This window comes from Catharus ustulatus, chromosome 1 (assembly GCF_009819885.2).
Source record: "Catharus ustulatus isolate bCatUst1 chromosome 1, bCatUst1.pri.v2, whole genome shotgun sequence".
Lineage (NCBI taxonomy): Eukaryota > Metazoa > Chordata > Aves > Passeriformes > Turdidae > Catharus > Catharus ustulatus.
The window spans coordinates 98,860,097-98,884,895 of record NC_046221.1 but is presented as its reverse complement, the minus strand read 5'-3'; the positions used below and the strand labels follow the sequence as shown (position 1 = coordinate 98,884,895).

The 24,799-nt window shown below is 37.9% G+C and overlaps 1 protein-coding gene across 1 annotated transcript in view; it reads left to right on the top strand.

Annotated features, from left to right (window-relative positions):
• Positions 1 to 24,799, top strand: part of CARMIL1 (capping protein regulator and myosin 1 linker 1) — a 192,017-nt gene that overhangs the window by 87,038 nt on the left and 80,180 nt on the right. The window contains exons 6-16 of the mRNA XM_033053339.1: positions 17 to 114; positions 466 to 536; positions 689 to 762; positions 5,751 to 5,826; positions 8,405 to 8,493; positions 13,467 to 13,561; positions 17,542 to 17,628; positions 21,238 to 21,341; positions 23,207 to 23,284; positions 23,400 to 23,476; positions 24,396 to 24,500. Coding sequence (XP_032909230.1) covers positions 17 to 114; positions 466 to 536; positions 689 to 762; positions 5,751 to 5,826; positions 8,405 to 8,493; positions 13,467 to 13,561; positions 17,542 to 17,628; positions 21,238 to 21,341; positions 23,207 to 23,284; positions 23,400 to 23,476; positions 24,396 to 24,500 — 954 coding nt within the window. The remainder of the gene's footprint in view (positions 1 to 16; positions 115 to 465; positions 537 to 688; positions 763 to 5,750; positions 5,827 to 8,404; positions 8,494 to 13,466; positions 13,562 to 17,541; positions 17,629 to 21,237; positions 21,342 to 23,206; positions 23,285 to 23,399; positions 23,477 to 24,395; positions 24,501 to 24,799) is intronic.

Sequence of the window (24,799 nt, the reverse complement as noted above, 5' to 3'; positions counted from 1 at the left end):
CCTCTTTTCTGTCTAGGAGGATTATGAAAAAAGTAACTATGGAGCCTTCAGAAAGACTGGCTAATCTCCAGGCCCTGTGGGACAGTCAGACAGTGGCAGAACTTGGACCTTGTGGTGAGAATGAATTTAAATGCTCAAGTATAAAAGGGCTGGAATTGCAGTGTCAGGAAGTTTAATTCTATTTCTGGCAGAAGCTTGTAAAGGTGTAATTAGTTTTAAGGTGTAATTAGTATGAAGCAGACCTCTGATTGGTAGGTGAAGGCACTATATTAAGCTTTCTTGCAACTTACCAAGTGACGATAGGATAGTCTCAGTTCCTTTCATAAGCACAATGGACAGTCTTCTGAGAGAAAAAGAGAGTGAGTTTTGAAAAACTGGATCTTTAAGTATTAAAATGTCTTTTTAGATGTACATTTCTTTGCTTGTTTGACTGCTATGTTAAATAATCTCTTGGGTTGTTTGTAGGAGGCTTTTCACAGATGTATGCTTGTGTTTGTGACTGGCTTGGATTTCCCTACAGAGAAGAAGTACAGTGGGTAAGTGCTCCTCTTGTTCTGAAGCTCTTTTCAGCTACCTGTAGTAATGATGCAAGAATAGGTAAATCCATAGTGCTTGACAAAAAAACCCCAAAAAAACAAACCCCACTTCAGTTCTGTAAAAGATGTACTTGGTTATGTATTTTTAACAGGATGTTGATACGATTTATCTGACACAAGATACCAGAGAGCTGAATTTGCAAGACTTCAGCCACCTTGACCACAGGTAAAGCATGTGCAGTAATCATGCTAATAATATTGGTGAAGTGGGATGGCCCCATAGCTGTTACAGGAATATGTAGACCATCTGTAGCAATTTTAGTTTTCAGCATGAAGCTGCTGTTTTTCCACAAAAGCCCCATGGAAACCACATTTCATTCAGGAGCCTGAGAAAATAAATATATTTTCTTATTGGAAGCAATCCAAAAAGTTAGCAGATAGATACTTTTCCCGTGATGGCGGATGTAAGAACTCAAATTCAGCAGATAAAACATGCAGCTACATCTGGTGGGCAAAGCAAAAAAGGAAATTATGAGGTCTTTACTTCTGCAGTATCTTTTTCTCATGGTGTACACAGTAAAGGAAATTAAATTTTGTCAACAAGAAGGTTTAAGTTGTTCAACTGAATTCCAGCCAGTTGTCTCTTCACTTACAATAGATGCTATCAAAAATATGTACTTCCAGAAAGGAAATAATTGAAGGTAATTTTGCTGTGAGATGCTGAAACTTAGTTAAGTGTTGTAGTTAGTTTACTGAATTTAGCTGTCTGAGAAAATTGGATTCTGAAAAAGTTTAATCTAAAGATATTACAAGTAGGAGAAAATGGGAGGGAAGCTTAACTAAAATTCATCGTTATACAAAGGAAATTGCAAATTCAAGGAAGTGTAAATAAGATAAAGAAAGCATTTGTTTATTTGGGAGAACCCAGTGAAAGAAGTAAGAATCTATCACAGATACAATGTTAGAATATCATAACAGAAAGGCTGAGCCTGGAGGTAGGTAAATAAGAGTATTTTGCCACAGCATTCTTTGTGGCTTTAGGCTCTCTGGTATGTGAACTTGCAGAATGCTCCATTCAAAGACTTAGCTCTTTTTCTGTGGCATATTTTCACAGTCTGCAGTGAATCCCTTGGCAAAGTTACCAAGCAGTATCTGTGTTGACTAATTCAGAGGTAACTCAAGACTACAGGGCTGTAACTGGTATGTGACAGATGTAGCCCAAGACTCCTTGGTTAAGCCTTGCTGAAAGAGGATAAGGAGAGGAATACTGTTAAGCACAACCAAATTTGGGGCAAGAACTTAACAATGCTTTAAACATTTATTGTGTTGTGAAGTGAAGACTGTGGGGCATTCTTGAGAAAGTGGCCTACAGATACCCAGCCTCAACAGATATTAAATGTTCAACCAATTTATTAGGAAAGAGTAGATAGGATTGTTTTAAATATTTAGAATATCTCAGCTGGTGCAGATAAGTTTGGCTTCCAGAAAATGAAATCATGAGTTTGTTGTTTTAGAAAAGCTTTTCATTAAAATGTACCTTAAAAATTTGATGTTGCTGAAAAAAAGTATATGTGCTGTTAAGAAAAGTCTTTATTAAGTGTTTCACAGTTGTCTAAGTCCTAAGATTCAAATCTCTTTTGGAGCTGTTTACATGCTGTGGAATACATTTTGTGATGACAGCTTCTGCATGTTGAGGACTGAACTGAGAAACATTTTTGATTGAAATTTCAAGAAAATTAAAACTTTAAGAAAGCTAAATCCTTGTTATTCACTAAAAATACAAATTAGGAATTGAAATCCCAGTCAATTCAAGAATGTATGTAAGAGTTTTTCAATATATTTATTGGACAGTGGGACTGCTATAAATTCACAGTATGCCATTAAACTTTGGGTTTTGAGAAACTCTTGTATATCTCATCCACCTAATTTTTGGGATTGCTGAACCTATACAGTTTATGTTGTGTAGTAGCTCTGAAGCAAGGTACCGACGATACATCAATTCTCTAAATATAGGGGCTATTCACTGCAAAAACAAACAATTTGTGTTTTTCCAAGTAAAACATTTCTGTTAAATGTCAACATAAGATGGCATGAATTCTAGATGAATTTAAGTTCCCAGAGCATCGCAGCATGGCTTTCTGCATGGGAACGTGACTTGCGAGGTTTTATCTGAAGTTATGTTGTGTTGAGAACCATATAATTATTTAAAAACAAACAAACAAACAAAGAAAAACCTCAAAGTGAAAAGAATGAAAAAGGACTTATTTGATACGGGAGCATGATCTTCATCTGTGTTTTAGCTTATTCAGACATTAAAAAAAATTAAGAAAAGTGTTATTGTTTATATTTTTTCCTTTGTGCCTTTGAGATTTCTTACCATCTGAAATACACTGGGGGACAGAGATGTTGAAAAAATGTGAAGGCATTAGATAAGCTGGAATCTTGTTGAGGCTTGGAGAGATTGTCTGCATTCCAGAAGAATATAATCTGGTTTTATTTTAAGATGGCACAGATTTATCTTTTATAAATATTACTTTATTCTGGATGGTGATTTTAATTATATAAGCATCTTAATGTAACTCAATGAGGGAAAGTTATGAGAAATTGCTTTTGCAGCTGGTTCTTAGCTTTCTTTCATACCATATTGGAAAATAATTCAGGTTATTGTTAATACCACATCTAGACTGCAGTAGAATAAAGTGAATAAAGCAATATATAATTTCGAAAAGAAAAACTCAATAACAAGAATATTGGGGTTAAATGAGCTTAAAGCAAGAGGACTAGACGTAAATTCCTGAAGGGGACCCTCATTGGTCAGAAGCACCTTCAAAAATTGGAATAAAAATGAAAAACAAAAAGTCTTCCCTTAAAATCAGATGGTAGAATCTGATAAAGCAAAGTTTCTAGACAGCAAGTACAGCTGCTGGCAGAGCAGGCAGGGGTTCCATTGTCTGCAGGCATGTTGGGAGCAGGGGGAAAGGGGTGTGTGGAGTCGAGTTAGCATTTGGTGTTTGTGAAGGTTCCAGGCAAGGTCTGTGTTTGACTGGGGTTTGAACAAACAGGCCTTGGACACTGCAGGAGACTGAACTATTCAAGAAGCATCATTGCACCTGGACAGGAATATTTTCAAACAGATCAGCCCAGCTGATTTGCAAGTTCTTATCTTTAAACATTTCTTGAAAGTGTCATAGCTCTGCCACTGAGACTGAGCACTCCTTGTCCGTCAACCATTTCCTTCCCAAGCCAGAGGAAGAAAGGGGAGAAAGGCACAGCCTCAGGCAAGTTCTGTCTGCAGCCACTCTCCTGCCCCGAAGTTCCTGAGCTCTTGCCAGCCCTCCAATCTGCCTTACCACTTCCTGGTAGTGTGAACACTTGCAGCTGGTGATCCCCAGTCATTGTCCCTCAGTTCCTTTGAAGAAACTGCTGATGGCTGAGCTACAAATGCTCATGGTACCTTCTGCTGCTTCTGGAGGTGGTGGTCCACAGCATGAGTGTCAGCCTGGCCATTGTTTGCCCAGCTGTGCTGCCTGGTTACTACTGCATGGTGACTGCAACAAACCAAAATTTCACCTGAAAAATTACTCTTATATTCATTCCACTTGCAAAGGCAAGAGAGGCATCAAAGCTGCAAATTCATTACCACATTACTGATCTTGCCAGGGAACCACAGAGGAGGTGCAAACCTCTCTGTCTGTGGGCATTCCATACTCCATGGGAAGATTCCTGCCCGCCCAGCCTAAGGGGAAGTATCTCTGGGTTGCTATTTTTTCTCACCTAACGTTTCACCAGTTAGTTATTGCTTTACATGGAGATGAAGCGTGTGTGTGTGTGTAGGAACAAAAACAACATGGTGGACAGAAACAAATCTATATACTCCATGAAGCTGCTAAGTCTCTGCTGTGCCTGTGGAAACGAATTCACCACACAAGGTGATGTGCGCTGTGAACAAGATGGAAAGATGGCTTAAATCCTTGAAGAGCACCCCGCAGTAGTTCCTCTGCAGGAGTGTGAAAATGGTCTATTTGCATGAGCTTCTCAGTTGGTGGGCTACAGTATTTTGCTGCAAAATGCTGCACCTTCGATCTGTTACCTTAGTGATGCTTGTACTTCCAAATCTAGCGGCTGCAGTTCCCAATATAGCCTACAGAATGCTTGTCCACGTGATGTCGCCTTGTCTCCTGGCTTTCCTGTGGGTGTAGCAACCACCCCAAAGTGTCTGCATGTTTGCAGAGGAAAACTGGAGGAGGGAAAGAATAAAATGAAGATGGGAGAAGGGTGCTGCGTGTTCAGTGCAGAGCTGTGCCTACCTGCACGTGTCCTGAATAAAGAGCTGGGGAGGTGGGGTTGGATTAGCTTATAAATTTCTCCCTAGAAAAACAGGTTTGAATGGCAATATTTTGCTGGTTTGATAAGTTTGTGTATGTTACAGCTCTTAATTTCATTGTAAAGACAAGTGCTTTCTATGGAGCTGTTAAGCCTCTGTGTAGATGTATATAAGTATTTAATATGCAGCACCAAACTTATCCAAGTGCTGCACTGCTAAATGGTGTGATAGTGCTTGATGAATGATTCTGCTGGGGGGTAGTGTACAGGCGTGACATTTATCAATGTCTGCTACTGGAGAAACTTAACAGAGGGAGAACAGCTCACATTAAGAGGCTTGGAATGAAGAAAATGGCAATAATTTAGAATTTCATTTATGAAATCCCTTTTACAATTAAGGAGGGTTTGTGCTGAATGTCGCATTATCCTGTTGCAGGTCTCCTCTTTCCTGAGGGAATTTAACTATAGAGATGAGACAAGGAGGTGTTCTCTAGAAGCATTCAGTCATGGAATTATATTAAATCATCAGACTGCCAAAAAGCTTTTTAGCGTCATGCTAAATTATAATTAGAGGTGATTAGGAAGCTTAAACATGTCACAGGCTGAAGAAAAAGTTATGCTAAAAGTAGGAATGGCAGCCCAGACAAATTCCTGATTTTAAAATTCATGTTAGAATGGATGCCAGTTGGCCAGTCAAAATTTTTTTTTCTAAATAAGAGGAAGACATGCAGCTGCTGCTGCTGTTTTTCAGAATGCAGAGCTCTCTATAATGGGGATGGTAGGCAATTAGCATTGCAAAACTATGGGGAATGAGACATGGAAGAGCACTTAGGAGATTGTTTCAAATGACAGTTATATGAAATGTGTGTAAAAGTGTTTTTCTTTTTCTAGAGACTTAATACCTATAGTTGCTGCTCTGGAGTATAATCAGTGGTTTACAAAGCTGTCCTCCAAGGATCTGAAATTAGTAAGTAATAAATTGTTTCAATTTATCTGCTTCTAGCAGACTGTGCTGTGTTTTAAAGGATGCTATTACATTTTTTAAAGTGAAATTTTTTAGGCAAGTAAAACTGGGCAATCTACTGCCAATTTTTTTTTCTCCTGGAATCATATCAGGAAAATGCAAACTGTTAGATAGTCAATTAGCACCATAAAAACACCGCTGAGAGTCAGGTCTTGTCAAAATTTCAAGTAATATAGTTTGAAAACTTTGTTGGTTGATAGTCATAGCCCATAAAACTTCATTAGGCATTGCTGACTTCCCCAGACAATACTATGTGGCTAATAGGAAACTAACTTTAAAGCAGCCAGAAATATTAGTTGCTTTTTGGAGGTGAAAACAAAATGCCAAGATTCTGGGGAATTTTTTTTTCTTGCATAAAGCACATTTTTTTCTGTATAATTTTCATTGCAGTCTGATGATTTTCTTTCCCAGCTTTCTGAAGCACTGATGTGTGACACTGGTATTTTTCCATATCAATTTTCATTCCTAAATGCAAAAAGCAGGCATGTCTAAACAAGTTGGAGTACTGAAAAAAGGACCAAGAAAAGCAGTAATTCAGTGAAAATTTAAATATATCAAAATAGGCTATTTCTTCAAAATTCAAAAGTTTATACTCATTTATAGTCATAGAGTTAGTGGTTTGTTTGACAAATTGCATTCATACTTGCCTCTGGAAGCTTTTGCCTTTAAAAATTGTTATTAAGTTTAATCTTGTTTAAATTGATGCCATTTTATTGATCTGTAAAGCTCTCATTATATTCCTGAGCTATAATTTTAATGAAAATTCAGTAGGAACTTATGTGATTCTTGGCAAAAGAATAGGCAAAAATTTCTTTCCTGCTGGGACATCTCTCTCAAAGTTATGCATGGAATGAAGCTGGTGGTATTTTTAGGGCTCTTGTAGTTTGCTGTTAAAATCAACATTGTTAAAAGGTACAATGCAATTAATCAGTTTCTGCTTCAATGAAATGAGATAGTTTGCTTAGTTAGAGGACTGGCTGGTGTAGATTGCTTAGAATAAAACCTGTTATCTATCTGAGATACTTTTTTGGGAATGTTTCGGGGCTTTTTCTTACCAGCTTTCCTGTGGAAAACAAATAAACTTTGTCAGTCTAGAAAATGCATCAGTTACTTAAAAAAACCCGATCTCTTACCTTCCACACATTCGAAGTGAAAAATGAGGAAAATGTAGATTGCTGGACAGTGAATCCATGCCATAAGAACACTGCCAAGGGTCATTATGAGGTCAGACATATCCGGAGGCCATTGAGTGCATTGTGTTTCATGAGTCCCACTCTGACATTGTGTTTGATACACAGTTCCCACTGTGGTGTATAGCAAAGGCATGAAACTTTCCACTTGCAATCACAGTACTGTAGAAAGATTGTGATAATATTCTGAATTATTAAAACACAGTGGTAAAGAAAGTATTGGGAAGATGGCTGAGTTGACAGTCTTCATCAAAAATTGTCAACCTTTACTCTATAAAGGATTAATAAGATTTTACATTTGTGGTAGAGCAGATTTATTTTGTTCAGGTGGTGTTTTTTTGGACATTCAGTTAGTTTGAAAGTAAAAATCCCAAACCCTGAAAAATACACAAACTAGAAAATGTCAGAGGGTCATTAGAGACAAAGATATCCCAGGTATAAATGTCACACTGTTGTTTTTAAAGGCAGATAACAGAATAGTTTCAGCACTTCATGATCATGGCTGAAATTCAGCTTTGTATGTCACTGGTTTGTGTGAACTGTGGGAGGAAAAAGAAAAGTCAAATCCAGAAGCAAAATAAAAGTTTATAATAAAAGGTGATGAGGTACAGAGTTCATTGCATGGCTTTTGAATGATTACGGTTTTATCTCTGTTTGAATGAGCAGAGCAAACAAACTCTTTTGTTGTCATGTTCTGTTCATGGCACTTGCAAGTATCCATGCAAATTCTAGAATTCAACAGCAATAAGAACATGAGGTGGGATTTGCTTCTGCACAGGCTGGAAGAATTCATACTCAAATATACTGGCCTTCAACCACTAGTCCTTGGGAGTCTTTGCAGGACCTCTTTAACTAGGGTATTTTTTCTCCTGAGGTTTTTTGGGTTTTTTGTTTTTTTCTGTTTGCCTTCTAACCTCCTTCTTTGTGTTGAGTTGTCATTCCTGGTCAGGTTGTATTCTTCTTAGCACTCTTTGCCACTTTTTTTCTGCAGGAGCAGCATGCATATGAATAAGATTTCTTTAAAAATGAAGTGAGAGATTTTTCTGAACCACATGATTTAGGTTGTTTTCACTGTCATAGACATTCTGCCCCTTTAGGTTAGGTGGCTTGGTTCATTAGTTACTTGCTTTTAGTCTGCCTCCGGCTTCTCTTGAGTCTTTTGCAGAAGTCTTCTGTTGACTCTCCTGGATGTTTCTAGTATTTTTACTTCCTATTTATGTATAACAAGAAGATGGTTGTGGCCTGGATCCCATTACAATGTACAGCTTAACTCAATAACTGTCTGTTCCGTGTCTGTGTTCTTTAACACTGTTCTGTCTTTTCTGTGGCAGTCCACTGATCTCTGTGAGCAGATACTGCGAGTGGTGAGTAGGTCCAGCCGGTTGGAAGAACTGGTATTAGAGAATGCCGGGCTTAGAACGTAAGTAATTCCTTCAAAATGTTGCTTCAGCTGTGCTTGCTCCCACTAAAAGGGATGTGTGATGTATGTCAGCCAGAATAACCATTTAAAAAGCTGTGCTCAATGTCTGTCTAGACTCTAGTCACAAGCTTTTTATCAGGTTTTCCAGAGGGTCCATATGTCCAAGAAATCCCTTTATACTGGTGGTTTTTAAAATTCTGCCTGGAGAGTTGTGCTAAGTGGAGCAAAGTGATTGAAAGACAGCATAAACCTTAAACTGGCTCGTACTGTTCCTCTCCAAATATGGCTCCAATAGAAGTATCAACACCTTTGATCATTTAAAAAGTGGTTTAGGTTTTGTTAAAAAACCTTATTCCATCTTGCATAACACATTGGTTTTTTATTTCCAAATGAGCTGATGTTATTTTAATGTGGATTGCTGTCTGCTCAAATATAACAGGATTTCTACATTAACAACTTTTTTGAAAAAAGTAGATCAGTAAGTTTGATGGCTTGACATAGACAAGGAAGATAGACAGAAATATGCCATACAATTAAATCCTTGCATATATTTTAAGTACAGTAAATTATAGTTACTAGGTATTTGCTTTTTTTTTACCCCCTTCACAGGAAATAGAAAGCTCAAGTTACTTCCACTTGTGCTAGTTTGTACTTGTAGCACTTGTTTTAGTGTTAGGGTAGTGTCCAAAACAATGTAGACAAGATAAACTCTAGAACTAGTGAATTTTTTTTAAATTAAAAAAGGAGTGTAAAGGTGGAAGAAGCAGAACACAAATAGCAGAATTGCAAATAATGGGAAACAAGCACAGGGGAGATATTTGGTGTGCCTTACATTGTCTCCTCTTCCGTTGCTGGAGTCTTTTTCTCCTTTTTAAAGTGCACTTTGCATTGTAATGCCTTTAAAAGAAAATTGCCAACATGACACAAGAAATTTGAGGTTGAATTTAGAATAATACATAACTTTCAGATCACTAGTGCACTGCCTTCAATAGCTGTCATTCACACATAATACCCTGGTTTTGATTTCATTTTTCTTCTAGTATATGCCATAAAATCTAGTGATAATCATTAATATTAAAGGATACGTTGACTACCTTTGCACCTTGCCTACCTTAATTTATCACAGTTGGATTAACTGATTTCAGTTTTAACAGGACTTGACAGATAATCAACCTGTGACTTTGGTTTTCATGTCTCCATTTACATGCAGAGTGTTTGGCATTGTGCCTTGGTGTGTATCTGTTCTGATCAACACTGTCTGTTTTTGCCAAGGATGCATTTGTCAGTTTTGCCATTTCTCATATCTGTTTGCTAGGAGATCCTGTTGTTGCTGGATGTCTTCCTTCCCATGGCTTACAGACCAGTCATTTTTAATGAGCTGTGAGAGAATGCCAAACCAGGGTTAAGAAAGGGCTACCAAGAGTAAAGCTGTAAGAAATAACCCTAGCAGCTGCAAGAGCATGTTTCTTCCTACAGCAGAGTCAGTTTAAGATGATTCTGTTCTTTTCTATCTCCAGCCAGTCATATCTGTGATTTGGTTTGGGCCACAGCCTCATAAACACTTGTCATCCTCCCAAATGATGAAACAGCAAACTATTGTGCAGTAGCATTAATAAGGACCCAGAACTAGGGAAGTGTGAACTTCCTGTTGGGAAAAAACAGGATGTCAAATATAAACCCTTGTCTGATAAGATTTGTGCCAGTTTAAATGCTCTTGGAAATTTTGTCCCCATTGCTATTGCTTTAACTACACATAAAGGATACAGTTTAGAAGGCTTGGAAGGCTTCAATGCATGTAGCAATCACTAATGTTTGGTACATGTTTTAATTAACATACAGGATGTCCAGATTTTAGGGAGAGCAGAGTAATTCAGACTGGCCCAAAAAATGAACTTGAAAAGAAGTTTATGCCCTGAGGTACTTTAGAGGAATGGGACAATATCTGATAACCAAAATACTGATTTATGAGTGGGCAGCTCAGCCTGTGGATTAGGCTGGGCTTTGGTGTCTACCAGGCTTTGCAGCTTGGCCTGACAGGCATAGTCTGTGTATGGCAGGAGCTGCCCTTGGCCTGCTCCGTTGGGAGATGCTAAACAGCAACAACTTGGATATTAGGAAAAGGTTCTTCCTCCAGAGAATGCTTGGGTGCTGAAACAGGCTCCCCAGGCACTGGTCATGGCCCCAACCCTGCTAGAGCTCAAGGAGCTTTTGGATAACAATTTCAGGCACATGGTGGGGTTGTTGGGGTGACCTGTGCAGCACCAGGAATTGGACTTGATCCTTCCAACTCAGGATGTTCTGTGATTTCCATGGGACTGCAAGACAGACTTCCCAGTATGCAAAGGCTTGTTTGGAGGAGCTGGTGCAAATGATTTATGTGTTGCACTTACATGCTCTCCAAAAGCTGGCAGGCAGAATGTCCCTGCCTCTTTTCACACTGCCCTGAGCAGCCCTGCTCCAAAGGGAGTGGCCAGCTGCCACACTGGGAACAACAGAAGTTGTTGTCTGTTGCTGGCATCCAGAGGGCCTTTGACAGTCTTATCTTCTCCTTCTTGACAGGATCTTAATGTCCTTAGACCTAGCAGTGTTGCTTCCTCCCACACATCCTTTTTTTCTATTACAGGGATGTTGTCTAGACAGATCTCATGGTATTGTTTTGTTTGTTCTGAGATTTCCAGATTAGTAGTATTCTTTCCTTTGATTAAATATCCTTAGTCTGTCGTATGTATAGTTAAATTGAATCTTTTTGGGGGTTTACCTCCAAGCCTGAAGAAGTTTGTTTCAGCCAAACATGGCTGTGTAATGCATACAGAGCAAGCTTGATGCTTTATAGGAAATTTCAGACTTACACCGCATGCTCTGTTCATAAGTGTGCAGTCAAAAGAGGTAACAAATTTTTTTACTTGAAACAAACAGTGAACAAAGGAGAGGAAGAGATGTTCCCCCATGACCAGAGCCAAGGTGCCTCTGTTTATGACAGAGGCTGCACAGGGAGTGTGTGTTACTTGTATTATCTTTTTCCAAAATGAACCTCAGAGCCCTGTGAGCCCAGTATAGATAATCCAGTGCTTTCTGCTGGAAGTCAGTTTGCTATGCCTTTACTAAGTAGTTCATACACATTCTAGTTGTCCAAAATGTTCTGGTAATGTTCTGCCTATAGTGTTGGCAAAAGCTGGAGCAGAGTTTGTAAACAAGCCTGGAGGTATAGGAAAAGTATTGTAATGACAAGAATCTGTTAGGGATAAAGGAAGAGGAGGAAACTTCTCAAGAGGAAAGGGTTTGTTGCTTTTTAACTCAAAACTCACTTTTCTTGACTGGACATAAGGAGCTTGATTCAGTTGCCTAAGGGCAGGCATCTAGCACCATTTGAAATGCTGGAGGATTTCCAGAGTGCTGGCAAATGTCACTGAGGACCTACAGGAGATCTGTAGTCTTCTGCAGCAGCAGCTGGTAGCAAAGCAGGGGACCCTGGGGCCTGTCAGGTGGCAAAGTTTCAAGACAGAAGTTCTTTTTGTTGTGTTTCTTTTCACATGCTGCTTGTATTTTGGGAAGAGAATATGTTTTTCCTAAAGGCAGCCCTTCATCATGCATCTGCAGTGCTGGAACCAGTTCTAGCCCCAGAAGGAGATAGGGTTTCAAAGGGAAACTAAACTTCCCTGGAGCATCTCTGTACTCCAGTAAGCTTTGCAACTGCAGATAACCAAAAGCTATTGAGGCTATTACTGTTCAGTCTCCTTTCTTTTCCAAGTACTAGAAGAGGATGCCACCTCCACTGTGGTTCTCAGCACAGAGTTTGGTGGTAGGCAGGATCTGTTCAAGGAAAGAGGGCAGTGTTAATTAGCATTTTGGTAGCTATCCGCCACTGGCCTGCAGGAGGAGAAATAATGTTTTTCAAGGCAGGGAGAGAAAGAAGGACATTCAAGACATAGTTTTACTTTCTATCTTGGTGTCTAACTTAGGTGAAGTAAGAACGTGGAAGTTTCAACCTCACTTTATCAAAGGCCCATAGCAGGTCTGTCCCTTATCACATCATAACTTCTCAGTTGGTACAAGGACAAGTTTGAGGATTCATCCTAGAGCTGATAAGACACCAACCTTCTGACTTCATGCAAGGAATGTGTCTCCACCAGAGTGAGACAGTGTGGTTTGTAAGAAAACCCGAGCTAGCTTTCAGCTTAGTGCTGTGGGTGGTGGCAGTCCAGCTGCAGCAAAGCACTTTCAGGCAGGGCAATGCTCCCTTGCCTCTCAAGTGGCTTTGGAACAGAGGTCATGCTACTACATCTGCCTACCATGGCTGGTTAAGGCTGCTCCAAAGCTCTCTGTGCTCCCTGGCCTGGCTGTGGTCAGCGTTACAGAAGTAATACTCCACATCTCTTTTGGATCCATTGCTGGGACTGTGATCAGCCGGTCACGCCCTTTGATGCTTCTCACTGTAAAAAGAAGCAAAAGACCAACTGTCAGTGTGGTGCTGTTCTTTGAGAGAGCTATTCCTGCTGTTCTGTAAGGTTAGAAATACTTCTGGATATGCTGCAAAGCCCGTCTGTATGAGTGACTATTGGCAGAAAGCTGCTGCAAGTGAGCAGGATAGCTTGTGAGTGAAGGAGGTGATGGTGTGCAAGTTGATATATCCAATTCCTGTGGCATGCAGAGAGATGGAAGATGTGGTCAAGTTTTGAGTTATTCTGTGTAACTCCTATTTTATACCTTCAGATCTCTGTCAAAAGTATTTTAGGCTTTGATTGTATATTTTTCAGTCTCTTAGGCCACAGAATGAATAAATAACAAAGTAACTCCCAGTGAAAGGTAGCAAATTATCCAGATAAGCATTGTTTAGAACCATGAGGAATCAGTCAGTGCTCTGCAGCAGCAAAGACCACTTGTGTCTACTCATCCCTTGATGCTTTTAAACCTTTGAATGTGCTGATAGCAGAGGAGCTTACAGGATTCCTTCTCCCTCTCTTTTTTTGTTGCAGGGATTTTGCACAGAAACTAGCCAGTGCCCTAGCCCATAATCCCAACTCAGGACTCCATACGATCAACCTTGCTAGCAATCCACTTGAAGACAGAGGTACTGTAACATTTACATTTTTCTCTTTCTATAAATGTAATAGTAGGATTATTACTGCTGTGTTCAGCTTTGCCTGCCAAATAGGTTATTGTTTTGTGCATAATTCTACTGTAAATTTCTGTTGTTCACAAATGACTGAGAATTGCCATTCTTTTTGACTTATGCATATCCATTGGTGTGTTGAGAAATGTTTAGATGTCTTAAACCAAAACTGGATTTTAAAGGAAGATAGAACACAGTGATTGTTTAGGACTAGAGGGTAAAAAAAACCCCTCTAGTTTTTAAGAGGTGTACATTTTAAAAAGCAGTGTAATCAGTTGAAAGATGAAGCACAAGGCAACTTTGTTTCTTGGATTGTATTTTTCTGATGGTTTTGTGTTTTTATTTCAGCTGTAACGCTGTATTTCTTTTCAGTATGCAAATTACCCCTTTTTCTCAGCTCTGTGCTAGCCTGCCCTGTTGTGAGGTCTTGGTGATGTTCAATAATGCTGGCATAACTGGCATTCCTATGGAGCAAAGTGCTGTTAACTCCACAAGATGGAAAATCAAGCTGAACAGCTCAGCTTTTCTCAGCCTAGGCACTGCTAGGCATGATTTCAGTACATATCAAGTCATTCCTCTCCCTTGTCTACTCTTTTTTTCACCCAAGAGGCATTTATTTTTAAAATAAGGTTGCATTCTTTCAGTCTGGAGTTGACCCTTCAGTGCTACCCATGTGAGATTTCCATTTGCTTCACTTAATGCATTCCAGGCACACAGTGTTCTGGGATCAGACTATCTTGTGCTCCTGTTGGGCCAGAAGAAAAATAAGAATTTTACACAGTGAACCTTTTCTTCTTTTATTTGGTTTGTTTGGGGGAAATCTTCTATTCTCTTTGCTGTCATAATTCAGAATAGAAAAGCTGTTCAATCTGATTACAACCTGATGGAGTCAGAGTGTTGTTAACACAGAATTTTGTAGGTGTCTCTTCTTTCTTGCTGGTTCAGTGAGGAGAAAAATAAGTGGGAAGGGTTGGTTTTTTTTTTCCTTTCTACATCTGTATCACTTTTCTTTTGACTGGAAGCAAGTATGATAATGTTTTTGGTTTTAACCTGTTGTATTTTTTTATTTTAAATTGTTCACATGAATTGCTTTAACTCTTCTGATTACCTTTTGCCTGCTGATTATTGCTTGTCCTTGTTAAGAATTCTTATCACATGAAAGCCAGTGCTTTACTAAAGAACATTATTGTTAAAATGTGCCGTAGGCCTAGTGCATTTTACAGAAATTTCTGTAGTAAGCTGGAAAAAAGGCTGCTACATTGTTGATTCTGCTTTTGAAGAAGTGTATTTAGGTTGTGTTATTTGAAAGGCGTTTTGTTTTTTTTTTTTCAAAGAAGCTCAGTTTTATCTTTGAAACAAAACAATTGGCCGAGCATTGGGTACTCTACAGTGCAGGAGATCTTTTTTTCATTTTTTAAACATATCTGTGGGGGTTGCTTTCTTTGCAACAAACCTATAGATTCAAGCCATTCCACAGTATCCCCATGTAAGACAAAAATGAAATGCAGAAACTACAACTTGGAGAAATTAGTAGGGTTTTTTCATTATGTCAGCCTCTCCTATCGAATGTGCAATTAAGATTTGACCTTTTCATTAAATTAGATAGGTTGTAGAGTACTTAGAAATTAATTGTAATTGCAGTGTGCAAATATCGCAACTTTTCAACTCAAGAAAATTCCCTGGGTGCAAGGCAGATTTGACTTTGGTAAACTGAAGTGGTTGGAAGTATTTCATAAGTAAAAGTGGAGATTCATGTAACCATGGATTTTGGAAAATACCTATTGGAAGAATCACCTGCAGGGACTGGAACTAGATAATTTTGCAGTTATAAGGGAAATCAGAGTTCTTTGTTTTCTGAAGAACATATTGTACCCTGTATGAATACAAACATACACTAAACTATTATATATTGTTGGGTACCAATAAGTGAAGGCATGATATTAATACAAATTAATGAAACTGTCTGTATCCCAACAGAATGGGAAGTCAGTTTACTTTATCTAAAGCATAGAACCTGTCTTCAGTTCAAATACATTGGCATGTTTATCTGCAGTGTTTTTTTTTACTGAGACCAGTCTCTTAATTTGTTTTTGGCTCTCCTTTATGGTACTGTCAATATTTGTGAGACTAACACCTGGAAAGTTTGATATCAATCTTGTCTGTAAAAATCTAGCCACACTGAAGTAATGGCAGTTTTGCTTTTGGCTCTACTAGGATCAGAATCTAATCTCATATTTTGTTAAAAATAATGCAAAACCAACATACTGAAGCCTGGTAGTACTCAAATTCCAAACTGTGTGCCTGGATGCAGCTAACTCCATTTCTGCCATGTGAACTCTCATCTCTGTTATGCCATTAGCAAAAATGAGTGACTTGAAGGGTGTTCAAGGGCCAGAGCAACCAGAAGCACTTTTTCTTTTCTGCACCTGATTCCTGTATCTTATAACTGTAAATTAACCCCTGTGCTAGTAAGATGTGCAAAGCTTGGCTAGAATGATAATTAGTCTGCAAATTGTTAGCTACATACAGAGATGGAGAGGTAAAACTATTTGCTGCATGTCTTAGTCAAAATGCTTAGCAGCAAAAATTACATTTGTTGTATCCTTTAGAGATACTGATAGTCCTTATAGAGCTATGAAAGAAAATCCTGTTAGTATGATTTGATTCATTGCTGCTGAAAATTGGTGAAGATATCTGGTTACCATTGTGCTTTACAAGAAATGATCCCAAGGTCTCATGGGTCTAATGTTTTAGCAATATGAATAAAAAACTGTGTATTGTTTTGAGCTGCAGTGGTGTTGCATGTAATGTACTTTTACAGAGAGCATAAAAAAAATCCCACTACCCCAGTATCTGCAAGGTAGCTGGCGCCTTCATGATCAATGATAAGTAAAACAGAATAAAAACAGAGTAAACATAGGTATGTAACCTACAGTTTCACAGTCTGTTTCATGTCTGTGTATGTGGAAAGGGTATCAGCTTTTTAATATACTGTTTTCAACCAAGTAAAAGGTTTTGCCCTCTTTCTTTGTGCCCGTTTCTCTCCAAGTGAATTGCTGTAGATGGCTGTATTTCACACCTCAGGTTAAGCCTGGCGTTTCTATGTTGATTTATTCCCCTAATAAATATTTCACAGTTTAGTTTCTTTGTTAGTTAGGATGTTCCCCCTTAATCAAATTTCAATCTTTTACTTAAAATGAAGACTGAAATTTGTGGAGTGGGGAACTTGGATGCACTGGGTAAAGGCTTTAATGAAAAGTGCCTTCTTATGGCTTTCTTCTTTTGTTGAATTTGTGCTGAGGTAGTCTAGTCTGTGTCAGCATCTTAATAGGATTTTGCTGTTTAGGATTGCAAGCAGTTGTGGCATTTCCAAGCCTGTGTCCTGGCTGGTAGCCTGCAGGCTGCTGTAAGGGAATTAAGTGGCCATTATGACTTGGTAAAGATTTCAGTCAGGCTCTTAGTGTTTGCCTCAGAAAACGAGGGTGATGTTAGCTAATATGGGTGCCTTTCTTGCCTTGACAACCCTTCCTTTTAAAAGAAAATAAAACCAGCATTGTTGGGTTTTATTTCATGCCTAGATATTTTAATTTAGTTTTTTTCTGAAGCTTAAAGCTTCTAGGTTTTCCAAGTGCTGACTGCTTGGTGTGTGCAATAGCTTCACTTTGACTCCTTCTCAAAAGCATGTGTATATTATAAAGTTTTTAAACTAGTTAAGGAGGATTACTGATGGTTACAAATGAAGTTTCCTATCTGTTCAGTGGTTAGCAAAGCAGGGATCTTGATTACATCAGTAAAAGGTTTATAAAATGACAGATCCCACCTGCGCAGTGAGTGCAGTTCCTCCTCAAGTGTCACCGGTGCAGTTTGCCCCTGCTGAGATTTGCTGGGAAAACCTGAGGTCACAGAGCTCATCCATTTTGTCTTTGTGTCCCCAACAGGTGTGTCATCTTTGAGCATCCAGTTCGCCAAACTTCCAAAGGGACTGAAGCATTTAAATTTATCTAAAACCTCCTTATCACCTAAAGGTATACCTCTTTTTCTCTTCTAAAACTTTCACACTTACATACAAAAAGTACTTTTCCTTACCAGATTATAGAATAATTAATTTTGTAAATTATTTGCATGTATTTTCTCAACAGTGCCACTGCTCTTTTTGCAGTCCTGGGTTGCTGAAGTCTGGGCTGGGTTCTGAGTACCCTTCAGCACTTTGATAAACTCAGACTTGCTTCTGTAAGGGTTAAGTTTGAACCTGCATTATAAAGGAAGACTGAAATTAGGATTGACAGGAAAGAGATGTTTCATATGTGTTTCAAAAAAATGTCTGAAGCAAAAATGTGTAGGGAGATTTCCAAATGTTTTGTATACAGTTATTTTATGAAACCAAGCATTGTGACAATGGCTGGTGAGCGGCTTGCTCTGACTAAAGACTTCTTTGTTTTATAAATTACGAATTTCTGATTTGATATTGTGATTGAAATGGTTGTTTATTTTAAAAGCAATAACAGCAGTGAAACACAAGTCAGAAGCTTTCAGGATTTTTTGCATTTTTGTTTTACAAATAATAGAAGCAGTGACCTCTTATACAGATTGTACAAACCCAGGGTCTCCCGTATGGTTAATGGGTGTTAAAAATGGAAAAGCCACCCTGACATTATTGCTGCCTTTTTGTAGATGTTGATGACCTGGAAAAGATGACTGAGTTAACAATATGAAGGACATTAGTTGATAACAGATAGAAACCATGCCCTTTTATCCTGTTTATTACTGCTCTGTGAAGTGCAGATTCTGTATTATCCTCAGCTTCAAGGATTGACTTGGGGAAATATGGATGGGGTAAAGGACTTTTTGTTGTTTCATTATGAGTGCTCATGTTTCTTATTATGCTTAAGTAAACAGTAAATCCTAAGGAGAATTTATTAAATAATGATGTTCACTAAAAATACTTTTATTAAACTCTGGGGTTGTTGTTTTCTACTGCTAACTCAATTTTTGGTGACAGTTGATTAAGAATCTTGGTTAATGTAACATGTACTCTTGCAAAATGAGATGCTTGTGAATTTTACAGAAATTTATGCAGTTCTGGTATGTTCATTCATTCTCTACTTCATGTTAGCTGAATTATTTCAGCAAGTGATTGTGAAGTTTGAGTCAAGAGAACACTAGCAACATTTCCTTCTTCATAAAGAATAAATGCCAGCTTGATGAAGTTCACCCACACAGCTCTTGTCAGCGAAAGTGAATTCTGAGGTTATTAAAAGAATCTGGAGGTTTTTAACATACATACTTTTAGAAGATGATCTTTAAGCAAAAGCTGAAAATATTTTCCAGTATGTCTAATACTGATGACTTTCAGAGTAACATGTTACCATTAATGTTGTCCCATGGCAGCTCCTCAGTAATTCTTAAAAATAGTGTGTGCCACATCTTAAAATGGGAATTCTTACAACCCTTAGGACCTGAAGAAACTCAGGTTGCAGCAAAGCTGTCAGTTTCTCTCTAACCTAAGAAGACAGTAATGATTTGCCTTTAACTTGGGGGGCTATTTTGGAACTTGTAATACTTTCTGTGGAGAAAGTCTAAAAGAGTCCTTAGATCTTGGATTAAGAAGACTCCAAAGTGCATGTATTTTTTCCTCCAACCTTTTTTTTTTTCTTTTAATTTTTTTTTTATTTTAAGCTTTTCAGAAATTCAGAACAATCCCTCACAGGTTTTGACCTTATTTTAAAAGTGCTTTCTATTTGAGATAAGTTTCTAAGATTGACAAGTGAAGTTCAGGTGGCAACTTCCCAGCTGATCTTTCTTCAAATATTGTGTCTCAAAGTTCCTGAGAGCTGTTAACAGTCTGAGCCTCCTGAGAGTGGTAAAAGAGCATAAAAGATTGTCTGCAAATGAAAGTGAGATTACTGTTAGAGTATAGCATGAGGTAGTGTGAAGTTCAAACATAAATTTATTGATTTGAAGATTCTGGTTAAATGAAAAATTCTAGTATACTCATTCAAAGATAAAGCTTGCTTTTCTGAGCCCAAGCCAGAGGCTAATTAAAAAAAAAACCCTCATTCACATTGTTTACCTTCCCTGGTGTGGCTAATTTTGAGCAGTTGGCCCTTTTTAAGCATGAAACAAGCAGCAACATTATGAGTTGTTTGATAGTTCTCCTTCTCCCTTAAATTCAGACACTGCTTTTGAATTCCCGGAATTGGTTTTTGGTTGTACGTGCTGAATTGCTCATAGTTTAACCCAGCTAGGTGCCATTGAGCAACCAGGACAAAATTGCATTTGTTTCTTCTTCTTGTTGCTTGTAAATGTTGTTGAGAGTGCCCACTAAAGTGAATCCGAAGCTGTAATGTCAAACATTTAAACAGAGCTTTTAGATCTTTTGAAGTTTCAAAAATTATTAGTTTGCAGTTTACCTTTAGCAATAGGGTGTAGATTCAACAGTACCATCTCAAGTTGAAAGAAAAATTACTCTAAGCAGAAAAGATTTGAGACCTGACAAAGGTGTTGCTGTGCTTTGATACTTTTTACCAGTTTCAGAAGCCTCCTTACACGAGGAATCAGACTATTAATATGGGAGACTTTCTTAATACTTGAAAGCTGAGAAAATTAAACCACTGATGTAAGAAGTATTTTTGTCTCAAGTAACTGGTTAACTGTTTCTTCCCCATCTTTCCTGGCAAATCAGTCTCATAATAGTTTTTAAATGAAGACTGGATGTGTTTCATCCATTGAATGCCCATCCAATATCACTGACTAGCTTTGAGAAATTTTGAATGTTGTGTAGTAGATCACTTACCTTCTTTATAGCTTCAGTCAGGCACTTAGGAAAAAACTGCTGCATCAGCTAAAGGACACAGTGATGCTTGTGCATGTAGTGCTTGAAAGGCAGCAAAGACCATCTACAATAAATCAAGGAATTTATGATAAGCTGCAGGGCCCTCAGATGAAAGAGGAAGATTTGAAGGAATCAGAAATAGCCATGTCCTAATTTGTATTTTGAAAAGCTGAAAAGTTTCAATGGAAGAAAGCCCTGACTGGTTTGTTCCCAGTGTGAGCTTTTTAATTTTAATGTGAAAAAATATGTGTTTGTTCTGATAAGCAACTGAGAGTCTTTATGCATCTCTTGGTAATTTTAATTAACTATTTTTATGAAATCACGGGCAAATACATTAATTGAAATATTTTTAATTTCTAGGTCTCGTCAGTTGCTTTTGAAGTTCTGGCAATTATAATTGTTAATATACTTGGTCTTCCACAGACGCTTTCATCTACTTCCACAAATAGTTTTATCTAAATATTATTGTTTGTAGGAAGACACTGGGTTAATATTATGGAGTAAACTGTGTTTTTAAAGTCTGTTTGAAAATGGATCTGGATACATCCTGGATCTGGGAGGTGCAGCACACTACATCAGGGAAGTTGGGAGAGCGTGGTCCAGGTGGAACTGGGCACGCTGTGTCAGGGAAAAGTCTCATATCTGCCTGGTGATCTCTATTCCTCAGCTGCGGTACAGTGATGGCAACAGGAAGTCATTAAACTTTCGTGTGTGTCTGTGATCACTGAAATTGTGCACTTGCAGGCTCTGGGCCAGCTTTGTGTAGAGCTGGCTGAGCTGAGTTGTGAATTTTTTTTGGCAGGGGTGAACAGCCTTTCCCAGTCACTGAGTGCCAACTCGCTGATCGCCACCACGCTCGTCTATCTTGACCTCTCAGGGAACGCGCTCCGCGGAGATGATCTCTCAGTAAGCACTCTCCTCCCACTGGCCTTTATTTCTGTACAGTTTTAGTGGGATAGGAAATAGCAATTTTATTTCTGCTCTTTGGTATAAAGTCAGAGAACTGCCCCCCACAGCTGAAAAAAATCCACATAATTTTAGTTCATGCCTTTAGTCTTTGGCTTCTACTGATACATGAGGAAAGTGCAAGGGTGCCACTTTTTTTCAGTGGACTTACCATTCTCTCTGAGTTCTGTTTGAAAGTGACAACATGCCATTAAAAAGCCCTCATCATTTTTTAATGATAAGAGTATTACAAATTTTTTCATTGGATGGTTGGAAACAAATTATTTCCTTTAGAACTAATAATAAAGAAAATAAAGAACTAATTTCTGTTTTTCAGTATTTTTGTTTGTATAAATAAATTTATGCACCTCCTTGATACGTGCTTTTGAAACCTATGATTCTTTGAAGAATGTGATTATTTTCTAGACTCCTTTGTTCAGTTTATCAATTGCCATTGAAGTGAAGCTCTGTTTCCTCCATAATGAAATCTACTTCTCAATTTGTATAAATTCACTTTTTGACTGTTACATTTGCATTTCTCTTTCACATCAAAAGTTATGTGGATGTAACTGTCAGGTTTTGAATTCTAAGTACTGAACATCTAGAAGATGCAAAACTATGGTCAAGCAATCTCATAATTTAAAGTGCAGTCAGATATGACTTTATGACTTTGTCACATATCTTACTTGCAGATTCATCAGCATATTCAGAGAACTAGCCTTTTCAGGCAGGAGGTGAAAGGGTCAGTGGGACAACAGGGTTTTAAAGGTAGCAAATAAATGTAAGTTAAATGTAAGTAAAGACACACAGTCAGTTACTCTGAAAGAATAACGTAGTAAATAATGTAAAAACAAAAGATAAAATGTAATAAATAAATCTTTGACAGACAGTGTTTAAAAAAACTCCCTAAGGTCTACCTACAGTATTTTAAGAAATAAATGCAGAAACGAGGCTTTTCTTAGCCTTTCAGAGAGATGGTTCAAAGATAAAGATTATTAATATTGAGGTCTCTTAATCTGTGGACTCAGTTTTCTAACAGGAGAAGGAAATCCTGTTATTTAGCAGTTAAACCGTAGGAAAGCACGGAAATTTTTAAAGTGGAGACCTCTCTTGTATTGTAGGTATAGGGGCTAAATGACCTAATTTTTGGGAAAGTGGATCTATTTTAGAAATGTTAAGCGTGCACTGTTTGGCTGGATTTCATGTGGAGTTGAGGTTTCCACTTTTTGGTGAATTAGGTCACACTTTTATCTTTCTGTGTTGCTCTCTGAGACTAAAAAGAGCCCAAAATGAAACGTGTATAGTAAGAAGTTTTACAGATGCTAACATTTACATGACATATTCTATACAGTGCTGAAGCCATCAATGTTAAAATCTTATTATCTGTTCTGTATTCTGCCTTAAACCTGTAATGTGCAGCTGATATTAAGAACTAACCGTAAACTTCAGGTGCAAATTAGTTGCTTCCCTCATGCTTAAAGGGTCTGCCTTTAACTTACAAACCAGTTTCCCTTTCTGAAATCTGAGCGACATCACAAATCTTTGTTTAATTATCATCTTAATTAATTATCATCTACTGTGAAATTTAAATGCAGTAACACAAGACCTGTGCTTTAAGAGAAGTGTTGGGTAAGTGTAGTCTGAGCTCCTTTTTTCCCACTATTTAAAAAGATAAAATTATAGCCTGCAAAAGTAAAACAGGTTGCATTGATTAGGTCAGTTTTCAGGTGATTTTATAGTAAAAGCTGAAAATGCAATGACAGGTAGTAACCCTTGTCATAACATAAATATTAACATCTGTAATTCTTTCTGTTCAATAATTACAGAGCCTGTACAATTTTTTGGCCCAGCCAAATGCCCTTGTTCACCTGGATTTATCCAACACGGAGTGTGCACTAGATATGGTAAAGACCATTTTTATGGCTATTTCAATGCCAAGGAAGCATTCCCTGCCTTCTATCCCTAGGTACTTTTTTGGGTTAATATAAAGTAAAATGATTTGCCCTTATTTTGAACCAGGTGTGTGGAGCCCTCCTTCGTGGATGTCTTCAGCATCTAGCTGTCCTTAGCCTCTCAAGGACTCTGTTTTCTCACAGGTACCATTTAAATGTCATTACCCTCAATTCCTATAGTATTTTGTTCTGTAATTTCTTGCACTCATGCATCACCCTTCTTTCTAAGATGAAATTGGGACTTTTTTTATAAAGCCTTAAAAAGTCTTAGTGGTTGAGGAAATAGGTACTATTTATTCTGAACAAAATATTTTCTTTCCCTTTCTGCTCTTTGCTACAGGTCTGTAAAATAAGCTGCCTTGTCTAATATGTGTTTGTGTGATACTGATGCAGCAGAAAGTCTATATATATTGTGTCTCTAAAGGGCATAGCATCAGGCTTTGAAGTCTGGCTGACATGATTCCTCTTTACATATGATTTTTAAAGTTTGTATTTTTCATTATTTGATGCTGGTTAATAATGCTTTTTATTCCTGTTTTGTCTTCCTCTGGGAGGAACTCCCTTTGAAAGTCTTTGGGATTGAATATTTACTTCTTAGAGTACTTGCATTGTAGGAAATATTAGCCTCCATTTTCTTCAGGTTGAAGCTTTGGGTTATTATCAGAGATGACACCTAATTGATGTTAAGATATTCTAGCATTGAGTTATTATTTCTAGTGGTGAAAAAGCAGTTTCAGGGTTTTGTTCATGTCCTGTTTGAGCTTCAAGATGTAAGTACATACACTGTTAACCAGACCTAAATGATCATTCTTTGTATTTTACCAAACAGGAGGTAGATAGTAATGTCTTCTGTGCAGCAGTGCAGTTGTGAGGATTATTTGTTGAATCAACATTTTGATGACATTATAATTCTAAGCTAATTGAGAGCCACTGATTACAGAACTACCTAAGGTAGAGCAATTAAACTGTAAAAGATCATTACATTTCTGATGGCTTGCATTCACTATTTATTGGAATGAGGAGTGTCTGAATGCTACTTCTTAATGAATTTGTTTACTTACAGAAAAGGAAAAGAAGTCCCTCCCTCCTTCAAACAGTTTTTCAGCAGCTCACTTGCTTTGATGCAGATTAACCTTTCAGGAACTAAACTCCCTCCTGAGCCTCTAAAGTAAGAATTTAATTTCATTTTCTCCTGTGCCTAAAACCTAGTTTGCATTGTTGTTATATGAGTGCCTCATATTAAAAAGGGGAAAGAATTTTGCTTTTTTCTTTTTTTTCCCCCCATTGTATATTACTGATATTAGAAGAGTTGAGTTCTGTGATGGTCACACATTCATAAAATGTTCTTTCCATTTCACAGTTGGCTATTAATCATATTTTTTGCCCTGGGAATGTCAGAGTTGTTTAGCTTCTGTCAGCCTTTTTTTTTGGGATGTATTTCTTTCTTTGTGGCTTACGAACAAAACT